Genomic DNA, 12,151 nt, shown 5'->3' on the forward strand with positions numbered 1-12,151 from the left:
ACTGCTTTAAAAAATCTTTAATTTAAAATAATTTCACTTAATCTGAATTATTATTTAAAACTCTATTCTTTTATTTTTTATTTTTTGTTATTTAATTATAACTGTAACAAAACAGCAGCACTCTCAAGGTGTTATATAAATGCATATGCAAAAGTTTATTACCAAACAAGAACAGGGTTAAATGTAGAAAATATTCATATATCAACAAAACGTTAAGACAGGGTCACAATACCAAATGTCTGTTATTCAAATTTATCCAAAATAGCTAGACATTGTCCCTTTACATGTAATTTATCATTTAATATATGGGTCAGAACCCACAAGAAGTGTGTGTTTATCGCATAAAACGTGTTCTAATGCCATGAACTGACGTGCAGCAAAGCATAATTAAACTGTGCAAGAAATCCATAAGAAATTGTGAAAGGTTAATACTGCAAAATCTATGCTGAAAGCTGGCAGCTATGCTTTCAAATAACTCAGTCATCATTATATTCACTTACAAATTAACAAAATTCAGTTTGATCAGAACACTTCCTGATAATAACTCTGTAAATTTCACACCACTCTCGTAAATGAACAAGCACAATAGTTTCTTATTAAAAAAAAAAAAAAAACTCAAGAAAAAAAGACAAACCATAAAAATAAATATGGAAACAAAGCTGACAATAACAAAGCTATACTTGAATGAGCATAGACCTATATGTATACAAGATAGATATTTCTTACTCTCTGGCTCATATTTGTATTTTTAATTTTGGGATATTGTGTTTAGAAAGTATTAATAAAACATATAAAATAAAAAAAAAAATTCTGCACACAAATTGTATTGTTGTATCCCATAAGATGTGAAACGTTTCAGCATGCAGCGCTTACACCTGCTAGTCTCCGTTCTTGTAGAGTATCAAGGACACGATCATTGCAGCGATCTGTTAAAAGAAACACAAAAGTACGGGAATATACGGTATAGCTAAAAGTCCATATAAGAAAAAGGACACAATGCTATTTTATATTGCTATTTTAATTCAATGTGTTGTACATTTATTTTTTGTGAATGTTCTTATCTTAAATGTGTCCAGTTTTGTGTGAAGGTTCCAATACCTCTATAGCAACGATAGAAAAAGCTACGCCGGCGATCGAAGCAGAGTTCTTCTTCACCCACTGCACCACAGCATCGAAACACCCGATCACTTTCTGCCAAAATAAAAAAAAAATATTTAAATTTGGTGGTTTTTCTTTTAGGAACGAAAGTATTTGAAATTTCTTGTGGTAAATCTAAAGGTCAGAGCATATTAATAGGTTTGTGATCAGACTGTTGGTGATGACTCAGGATGTTTACCTTTGATTCTGCTTTATCTTCATCACACGTGGCATTTTTATCAGAGCAGCAGGCCTGGGGGTACTGTGACTTTTTCTCTACAAACTTGGATTCAGTGAAGTCAGTGTAGTTGTTGTATCCACAGCATTCCATCTACCAGTGACACAAACACACACTCCAGCACTTTAGTTCAGGAATTTACAATATTACACTTATATGTATAATACAGTAATATTGTTGCCACATTAAGGATTAAGCATTATGTTGCTGTGTAAAATGCATGTGTAATTTTGTTGATGACTATAATGTAAACTAGTCTATACAGTGCCAACACTCCAGCCCAAAACCAAGCAGTGCAATGTGATGTACCAGTTTCATCATCTGGTCCCACGCTTTAGTGATGGTTTCATCTTCCCCATAGCTATCCTCAATGCTCTTAGCGACTGCTTTACGTAGTTTCTCCACCTGTTCACCTGTCTGAGGAAACAAAGTAAACACTGTGTCTGTGTTAACCATTACAAACACAACCTCATTTTCCCTAATTTTTTATTATTATTATTATTATTATTATTATTATTATTATTTTCATTATTATTATTGATCGCCACCCTGGTTGACGGTACTCTTTCAGAACATTTTAACAGTTATTCTTGTCACTGTATGCACCAATTAACCGCTCATATTTGTTGAAATAAAGGAAGGTAAATTCCGCCTGTCTTGGCTAAGAGGTTCTTCGAATTTTCTTAACTGTCCAAGCTTCAAGAACAAACCAATTGCACCTCCACCAAAAGAAAAAAACAACCCATGAATTTAACACTTAGGTCAGCACTGATAATGCACTTTGCTGAGAAATATGTGAAACATGAATTATTACTGTGAATTTTCAGAAAAAGAAGTAAAAGTCTATAAAAGAACAATGCCTACTTCTTACTAAGATAGTCAAATCTTTCCTGAAATATATTGTGTGTGTGTATATATGACGATTCGGACTGCTGAAAGAATTATTGGCACTCCCCTGCCCACGCTGCAAGAACTGTATATATCCAGAGTGACGAAAAAGGCTCAGAATATCACTTTGGACCCCTCACACCCAAGCTACCTTCTTTTTGAACTTTTGCCGTCAAGTCGACGCTACAGGGCACCAAACACCAGGACAGTCAGGCACAAGAACTGTTTTTTTGCCCCAGACAATTTACCTCATGAACAGCTAAACATTCTTCTCACTGTCAATAAATATATGTGCAATAAACTGTGCAATACCACAGATATTTATGTAACCTATTTGAAAGTATCTCACACCCTACTCCACTTTTTTTTTTTCACTTTGCTTTTTTGTGTGTCGTGCTTTTTTTGTGGTTTGTTTTGTTTTGGAAGCTCTGTCACTCAAATAAATTCCTTGGCAATAAAACTCTTTCTGATTCTGATACTAAATGAACCTCTTGTAAAAAAAAATATGCTGTTGCATATGATAGTTAGTTTTCATGTGTTTTTCCAAAAAAATGCCCCAAATCAGTTAATTATTAACTTTTTTAAGACAAAGTATATGGTGCAATCCGGAGTAGAGATTTGCTTTTTCTGGGATCTTCTCAGATCTCACTGGACCCAGTAAAAAAAACAAAAAACTGCACAAGCAAACGATTAGTACTAGCAGGAAATGAGTTAAACATTAACATGTAAGGACTCTAGAAATATTTATCTAGGACAACAGATCAAAATATGGGTTTCGAATAGCTGCTTGAGAACATAATATCATACATAAAAATATACTTGTACTGTATGTTCAGGACCACTGCTCTTACCTGAGGGCTGGAAAGCAGGATTGCTACTGCTGCCACCTCCACGATAAACATGACTAAGATGATGATGAAGAACTGTAACACCATCACAGTGTCAGTAAAGTATATATTTAGTAAAGGAATGCTATGGTTAAGAAAAAATACTTTCAAACTACAAATCAGCCAAGGTGCTATAAAAAAACAAAAAACGTTTCTATGGAGCTGAATGCCGAATATTATTGGGCCATCTTGGACAACTGACTAACACATTCTTTGGGCAGTTTGAAAATACATTTTTATGTTCAGACTAACTCTTTTACAAATGATTAATAGGCCTAATTTATTAATAATTCATTTACGATAAGTAAAACAGATTTATTAGCATCATTAGCCTTGACACAAACTATATTTATGTTTTGTGACGAGATTTAAGGTAAGAAGCTTTTTTTTCCCCAAAAAAACTAAATCAGAGGTCACTCACAGTCATGAGCATGCACTTATTTTCAAGCATGGCTCCGCAGCAGCCCAGGAAGCCTATGATGGTGAGTATGCTCCCAACAGCGATAAGCGAGTAGGCAGCTTTAGCCAGATGCACTAACTGTGGGGGAATATCTTTGTCATCCAGTTTTCCAACTGCTTGTTTTCTCTTAACTTCGACCAAAACTCCAATGATCACAGTCCCAGCTCCGGCAAACTGAAGGCCAAGAGAGGGAGACAAAAAGCAAAGTTAGAATTCAGAACTAAAAGGGGGAAGAACTGAGAAGTTACAGGAAACAGCGAGGGGGAAAAATAAAAAAAAGAATTAAAAAAATGTAAAACTTTGAATATCCCATAGCCCAAAAAAGATTATAAGGAGTGTACTAAATGTCTTGAATCTACACAGATGCAAATTTGTTAACACCTCTGGAGAGCTTGGTAAAGGACAATGACTGCTACTTACAGCCTCCTTTGGGCTCGGTATCAATTCTGATGTGTTCGTCAGTGTCCCTAATATAAAACCTTAAGGTTGGAGCATGTTCGAAAATTTCGGCTGCCCCCTCCTGACATCAACACCTCTTTAACACCTTGGAAATAATTATAATAGCTCGCCATTATTGAGTCGTTATTGATTTTAAGCCAAAAATCCTTCTATTTAAATTAGATAAAAGTAATGACGAAATTAATAAAGTGATATTTTAAATAGTAATGATTAAACAGAATTGAAAGCTTTATTACATGTCTGGATGTACAATAAAAATGTTTTAATCTAAAATGTCTGTAATTTGATCTTTTCTCTTGATTTTTTTCTTAATCATGTTTATTAGCCTTTGAGTGTTTTATGAATATTAAAAGTGCTATATGATTAAAGTCATTTTAATGTCACTGTAAATACTGACATGTTAAATTCATTAACAGCTTACTACTAAAACAAAATTACTGTACAGTATGTCAACAGTGAAATCTTTTTTTTTTAGGTCACTGGCAGTCATATAAGCATTTTACTGCATATTATACTGTGTACTTGAAAAAGTAAATTTAAATTTTCATTTGGAGAAAGAGTATAGAGCACTAATTTCTGCTCAGATTCATCAAATGCTATAAAACTGATATGAAACAGCGCTTGACAGTACAGATGGATAACAGTGGCGGCCAGTCAATAAGGGGCGAGAAGAATGCTACTTTAACATGTAATTATTTAACATAATAATTATTTATTTTAATAATGAAATAAAGTCATTTTGTCATGATATTCCACTGTATTTCTTAATAAAATTTATTTACAATAAAAAAAATCAAAACTGATTACGCTCATTTGTGTTCGTGTATGCGGGGCGCCGGACAAACGAGTGTCTATAATGGGCACGTTAATGTTTGGAAAGCATGTGATTTGAGGCTGAATTTTTTCAAATCATCCTTGGGGTGCAGCACTGTGCACCCCGAACCCTCCCACTGTTGTTCTTAGCGAATCAATATGGTTTTTAAATGTTTGGGCTCATGTGATTGGACCATTCACAACGAGTCTCATTAACGGTCAGCAGATTGTTAGTTAATATATTGAATAGTGATTGAGGTGGAAGCAGCTAAATACAGTATGAAAGAAAATTCTGTAATTGGACCAGATCGACCCGATCTTCTAAGCAGCAGTCAAAAAATTGCGGCCGAGCTTACACTGGGTGCTTTTCCAGCACTTCTTATGGCTATTTACAGGTGATTATTAAAAGTTTCATTTTAATTTTGTTTGCACCCCCTCAAATTTTTTTTTGCCACCAGCTGCCACTGATGGATAATGATCTAAAACACTACAAAAGAGGTGTAGTTGTTAGCACTGTTGCCTTGCACCTTCAGGGTTCAGGTTCAATTCCTGGCCTGGTTCGATTCCCGCCTCTGCGTGCATGGAGTTTGCATGTTCTCCCTGTGCTTGGTGGATTTCCTCCCACAGTCCAAAGATATGCAGGTTAGGCTAATTGTCATTCCCAAATTGCCCGTAGTGTGTGAGTGACTGTGCGTACTGGTATGTGCCTTGTGATGCTCTGGCACCCTGTCCAGGGTGTACCCTGACTCATGCCCTAAGTCTCCTGGGATATGATCCAGGCCCCTGTGACTCTGTATACAGGATAAAGCAGTATGTACGATGAGTGGATAATTTGTCCAATTACTTTTGAGGATGTGATTAATGGAGGAACTTTGGAAAGATAGCTAAAATTCCTAATCCATTAATGCAGTATTTTTGTCAAACACCTTAGTTAATTTAGAAAATGTACACCTAAATGCCATACTAATTGCTTTATTTTAAAACTATTGTGATGATGCACACAGGCAAAAATAAAGAAATTGTATCACTGTCCAAATACATATAGACTTAAGAGTAACCATATTTTCTGCAAAGATAAAATTATCAGCACCGCACCACAAAAGCAGCTGTTCACATATCAGTTTCAGAAAAACAAAAGTTCTGATTGTGATTAAAAAGTAGAAAGTTTTAATATTTGACACTTTTGTACAATATTTTCTTGTTTTGGAGAAGATGTAGCATCAAAATCAAATCACTACAACCACACCGTGTTACTGACCCACTATTTCAGTTTCACTAATATGGTTTATTTTTGGCAGTATATTAATCAAACATGCAAACTCACTTCTTAAGGCATGGCAAATTTTAACATGTGGGTCAAATGTAATATTAAAACATCTTAGATACTAAAAAGATTTTATATAATGATCATCATTTAAACAACTTGACAGCTTTTTCTGCATTAAATTTAAGAAATCTTGAACTTACAAAGATGGCACTGTTGACGATGACCATTAGTATCTTCAGAATCACTTTGCAAGACATCTTGCCAAGTTTTTTTTTTTTTTAGTTCTTCTGAAAATCCCGCGTGTAAATTGGTTAAACTGGCTGTTGTTTAAAACACAGATTGAAAGCCCGCCTCTGGACTACTGCAGTTCTTTATATAGTGTGTGTTGTGTCACAGGTTCCGCATTTGCACCACCAAGAAGATCACACCTGTGACTCAATGCCTTCCTGTGTGTTTTCAAGAATGGTTTTATATAGTCAAGAATACTACACCCAGTGTACTGTAAATATGACTTAGGTGAGATAGATAGATAGATAGATAGATAGATAGATAGATAGATAGATAGATAGATAGATAGGAAGAAAAAGAGGATCTATAATGAAATTTAGTTTAGCATTTAGACAAGTGATTGGTAAAATCAGTAATAATTAATTTTTGTCAATTCACTGAATTTAAAGCTGTATTTATGTTTGACATCTTGTGATACCTGAACATAATGTTTTCAATGTTGAGGAATTTGCATGTTCTCCCTGTGCTTGGAGGGTTTCCTCTGGGTACTCCCAACTCCCAAAGTAAAGAAGCATGCAGCTTAGGCTAATCGATACTTCCAATTTTCCCACAATGTGTTTGTGTGTGTGGTGTTTGTGCCTGCCAGTGGATTTCCACAAAAACTAGGGTGTATCCCTTCTTGTGCATTGAGTGCCCTCAGTGTTGGAGTTAAGTTTCCATAAATAAAGGTAATAAGCACAGATGGGTTGCGCTTTGAATATTTAAGCCTGGCTACAATCGTTTTTTTCTTTCTCTTACCTTAAACTAGAGATCTTATACTTAACAGTGGTAAAAATGTTCGGGAGTTGTTGTAAGATTCCTAAAAAGTCATGTAATAAAAATGGAACAGCACTTCACATAATCAAAAAATGCTCACTTCAAAGACTGAATAAGGACTTTTTTAGAATATTGACTTGTTGTATTGTTGTAAAAATCAGCCTGAACACATCCGCATTCTGAAAAGTTCTTTACACGCTCTTGAGTAATGAACATCTGGGCTGTTGTGAATGTTTTATTTCATTATCTGCCAATCACCATCCACCTGTAAAACTCACTCAATAAATCAATAAATTCATGCAGTTATCCAGTGGATATCATGTGGCAGCAGAGCAATGCACAGTGAACACACATTCACCAAAACTGAACATTTTAAGATCATGTGACACTTTCCAAATCTTCAACTGTCCAGTTTTGTGGATTCAATGTTCATGTTGGCCTCAGGGTTCTTGAGTTAGGAGATGGTTCATCTGTGATGCTTTTCTGCTTACAGTGGTTATCAGGTGTGGATATTTAAGTTAACATAGCCTTGCAGTTATCTCAAAACCAGTCTGGCCATTCTTCTCTAACTTTTTTTATTAGCAAGGCATTTTCTTGCCCACAGAGAACTACTTGAGAGCTTCTTGCTGGTGCAGCATCCCAACATTTCCCCACTGTTTCCAGAATACACTGACCAGGATGAACAGGTACTAGAGTGTGTTTTTCATGAGTAATTCACAGGATGGTGCTGTTGAGTTCAGAATCAAGTCACGTTAACTCACAACACAGCAGTACCAGGCGCACTTGGCTGTACATCATAAGAAGCAGTTCCTCATGAACTAGATCTTTATTGTCATCATTCACTGGTGGCTCTCACCCCTAATCAGCAGTAATGCAGAAGATAAGTTAGGATCTTAATCGTCATTGTGTACTGCTCCTCAGTCCATTATTAGATTCATCATATTCAATAACTATTGCATAACACCCTTATATTATTGGAATTAATGAAGTATGAAAATCCACAATGATATGATTTTTGATTAACATAGGTTATTACTTTTGTGTTTTTTAGAAGCACTGTATGTAGGCAGCCTTCCCTTCTGCAGGTGTGCATAGGGGGGTTTAGGCCCCTGTTCGCAGGCGGAAAGGCTGGAGAGCCGGTTGGCAGAGACAGTGAGAGGAGCCGCTTTAAGGAGTATGCAGGAGCCGCTGCCAACACGAGCCCTATCATGCCAAGGCTAGGAACAATTTATCAGTCATTATTCTGCCATTATCTGCAGCCTATAAAAGGGATTTGAAAGCCCAGTGAATTGTATTATCTGTTCATTGCATCTAGTCCCTGGCTGTGACACAGCCTAATATTCTATACCAAGAAGTGACTATTGTTATGGTCGTTAAAATAAAATACATTTTGTTTTTTTGGGCACTGCACTAGCTGACTCATGATGTTTATGTTCCGTCCATTGAATAATTACAATTAAAGACAATCCAATTAAGTGGACCAGACCCTGGGGCTCTTAGTAAACTCAAACAGTACCCAGGACATTTACTAGAAACAAGTGTACAGTAGTAGATGCTGCTAGTAGAAATGCAAAAAAAAAAAAAAAAAAAAAAAAGCGAGCTCCCAGCTTCCTGCACAAACTGGTTGATGCTATAGAGTGCATGGTGTCCATGCTCTCCCTCGGTCCGGAGAAAATAGGAAACTCTGAAAAGTGCCTTCCTTGCTACATTCCGCCTCCAAGGAAAAAAGCATTTTAGCATCTATCCAGACTGAAGTCTCCTAAGGACAAGCCAATGCAACCTAAACCCACAAAGTCAGCGTCTGCCGACATATTTTGGGCTAACTGCCTTATCGCTGTAGAAACCGTCAGGGACTCTGCCAAAGGACTCTGCCAGTGCTCATTGACACAGAAAGCACATTCATTCAAGCTTAAATATCACTTATCCTGGCCAGATCGTCACCTTGTGACCCACTCCCAGTCAAATGTATACACAGTGATCGCAAGTGGATTTCAGTAGCCCGTACCACCATCGCAGACCAGCGCAGGAGGCACTCCATGACTGCTGGTGTGAAGCCTAATCTCACTGTTCCTCTCATTTTAGGGAGAGACTGCCAGGGCTGTTGACAGTAAGGAGAAGAGGAAAAAAATGAAGCAAGCATTCTCCAAGCAGTGCTGGCGAAGCATGGCTTCTCCCAACCCCACGTGGCTGGCCCAGACCCAGAATGACAATGGCGATGCCAAGGTGGGAGGTGAGGTTAATTTTCCTTCTAATCCATTTCGTTAACTGCCTCAGCACATAAGTGAGAATTTTATGCAGCTCTAGTAAGAAGATGCCCACTTAAAGCACTGCTGAAGCCAGGTGTATGAGAAACACACAAACCGGCTTACTTTCTCATATAAAACGCGCCCTTGTACTATTACACCAAGAGAATGGAAGAACAATGTGGTGGTGCCACAAGAAGCAATGGATACAGTCATGCACCTGGCACATTTGCACATACTCAGCAGACACGTTTACAAAGTTTACAAAAGAAAATTAGCCACATGCTCCTCACGGAACAGAGAAGAGCTTACGACCAGCCAGCACAGCCCGGGAGTTCTGCAGATTACTCACTACTCTTACTTCTAACTATCGCCATCTGTAAGTTCCTGGCCAGGTGGCAATGACCCTACACCATACTAGGATGAATAGGCCAATGAACTACAGATAACAGCTGAATCAGAGGAAAAGCACTGGGCCTTTATGTTAATTTGCTACAAAAGTGGATTGAACTCTTGCCACATGTTTAAGCTCTTGCTACGCTCTGCTGAATCTCAGGATCGCAAACAGATACAACGAGGGTGAGAAGCTAACATCAGCACAACACCAACAGATAAACAAACTAGTCTATCAATTCAAGGAGGATAAAAAAAAAACTTTATAAGGAATAAAACAAGGTTACAGCACCCAGGCGGTCTCCCATCCAAGTACTAACTAGGCCCGAGTCTGCTTAGCTTCCGAGATCAGGCGCTCTCAGACTGGTATGGCCAGAAGCAAAAGCTGGTCTGAAGGGAGGCCTATTTGAACAATAATAATGCAGTTAAAAAAAAAAAAAAAAAAAAATAGAAACTATGAGGAAAGAAATGTGAAAAGCTTACAGCACCTGGTGTCCCCATGCAGGCGGTCTCCCATCCAAGTACTAACCAGTCACAAGCCTGATTAGCTTTCGGGATCAGACGAGATCGGGTGCTCTTTTTTAAATTTTATTTATTATAACATGCAAAATACGAAAAATATTTCAACAAAAACAGCAGACAAAAATCTTTCAATGAATTCAATGCATTTCCAAAAGTAAAATTAGTCTTTTGTTTTTAAAACATTACATTAATTTTGTGTAACTTCCATTATACCTCTAAGAATATGTTCTATGATCATAAAAATTATTTGACAGTGTTTTAAAAATAAAAACCCCCACAAAACTAAAAACTGCACTTTTAAAACAATAAAAGCTAAAGTCTCCACAAATTTCAAATTAATAAATCATTTAAATTAAACAAGTTTTTTTGCATACTTTAAAACAGCAGTCATCATATTACAAATCTCATTTTCTAGCACGTACTTTTAGTTCTCTTTATCTGTTTCATTTTATTTCTAAAAATGTGCCAGACCTCCACATATCTTTTCTCCACCATTTTTTTTTTATTTATAAAAGATCAACTTTTTACATGATGTTCATGTTATAAAATATTGGTTTTGATTCAGCATTTGTTCTTCTATTTACTATTAATGTTAAATTCTCAAACATTTCAGTCAATGCTTCATTATTTGTCACATACACAGTACGACATGCAGTGAAATGCTTATTTTAAAGTCTCCACATTTTTAAATATAATACTTTATTACCCTTTTCCATGTTTGTTTTATTTATACCTAAGATTTTTTTCATAGTTTTTGCTCTTGCACTCTTCATTCTTAATAAAATATCTGCTAATCCTAATCCTCCTTCTTTCACTCCCCCAATTAGAGTATCATAAGCTATTTTTTTTTTATCTCCCCTTCTTCCTTATGAAATGCAACAAACAACTTTTGATTTTTTTTTTTTTTTTAAAACCCTTTGAGGCAATGAGGTTACGCTCAAAACATACCACATCTTGGATACTAGCAAAGCATTCACTATTAAAACTTTTTCCTTTAAGGTTAGAAACCTCCCCTATCCAAAAGCTTAATACTCTTTCCCATAATAAATCATTATTTTTTTTCTTTATTTAATCCTATTTCTAATATGTTAACACTATCTTTATTCTCCTTAAATGGTATGTTTTGAGGTACAGTAAGCATTCCACCCCTGACAACCTCATACATTAAATTTTGCTCCTGACCCTTTACAGAATTTTTCTAGAATCATCATTGCCTGCTCGACACTCTGCATGTTCTCTACCAACAGCGTTGTATCATCCATATACAGTATTGATATATGGGTTAGCTTCTAAAATCTTCAATTGTTATTCCCTTAGTTTCACTCTCCCCTTTATGGCCAGTCCAAGCGGCTCTGCCGTAAGTGTGTACAGCAGTGCAGAAAGGGGGCATCCCTGCCTGATTAATCTTGTTAGCTTAAAACATCCCGATATAAAACCATTACACTTGTCACATGCCACAATATCAATATACAAAATTCTAATCCATTTTCTAAAATGATCTCAAAAACCATATTTTTCGATTATTCCAAATAAGTACTCATGGCTTACTCGGTCAAAAGCTTTTTCTAAATCTAAACTGTATCCCCCTTTCCTTTTTTTCTTTAAGGTACCGCAATGTGTATATTACATTGCGTCTGCTATATCTCTTCCTTTGAAAACATAGGCTGGATTGTTTTTTTTTTTATTATTATTTCTGGTAAAACTTTTTAAATGATTCACTAAAATTTTAAAATCCACTATAACAATGTTATTGGCCTAAAATTCTTTAAATCACCCCCCCCCCCCTTTCTTATACTGTAC

At 36.2% G+C, this 12,151-nt stretch overlaps 1 protein-coding gene across 1 annotated transcript; it reads right to left on the bottom strand.

Moving 5' to 3' along the window:
* Positions 1–878: 878 nt before the first annotated feature.
* LOC128507029 (tetraspanin-1-like) lies at positions 879–6,406 on the bottom strand. Its single transcript, XM_053477652.1, has 7 exons — positions 6,350–6,406; positions 3,572–3,784; positions 3,103–3,186; positions 1,685–1,780; positions 1,337–1,468; positions 1,099–1,191; positions 879–926 (listed from the first exon to the last, which is right to left on the bottom strand). The coding sequence occupies exons 1-7, from the start codon at positions 6,404–6,406 to the stop codon at positions 879–881; spliced, it is 723 nt and encodes a 240-aa protein (XP_053333627.1).
* Positions 6,407–12,151: the final 5,745 nt, after the last annotated feature.

Source organism: Clarias gariepinus, chromosome 18, assembly GCF_024256425.1.
Source record: "Clarias gariepinus isolate MV-2021 ecotype Netherlands chromosome 18, CGAR_prim_01v2, whole genome shotgun sequence".
NCBI lineage: Eukaryota > Metazoa > Chordata > Actinopteri > Siluriformes > Clariidae > Clarias > Clarias gariepinus.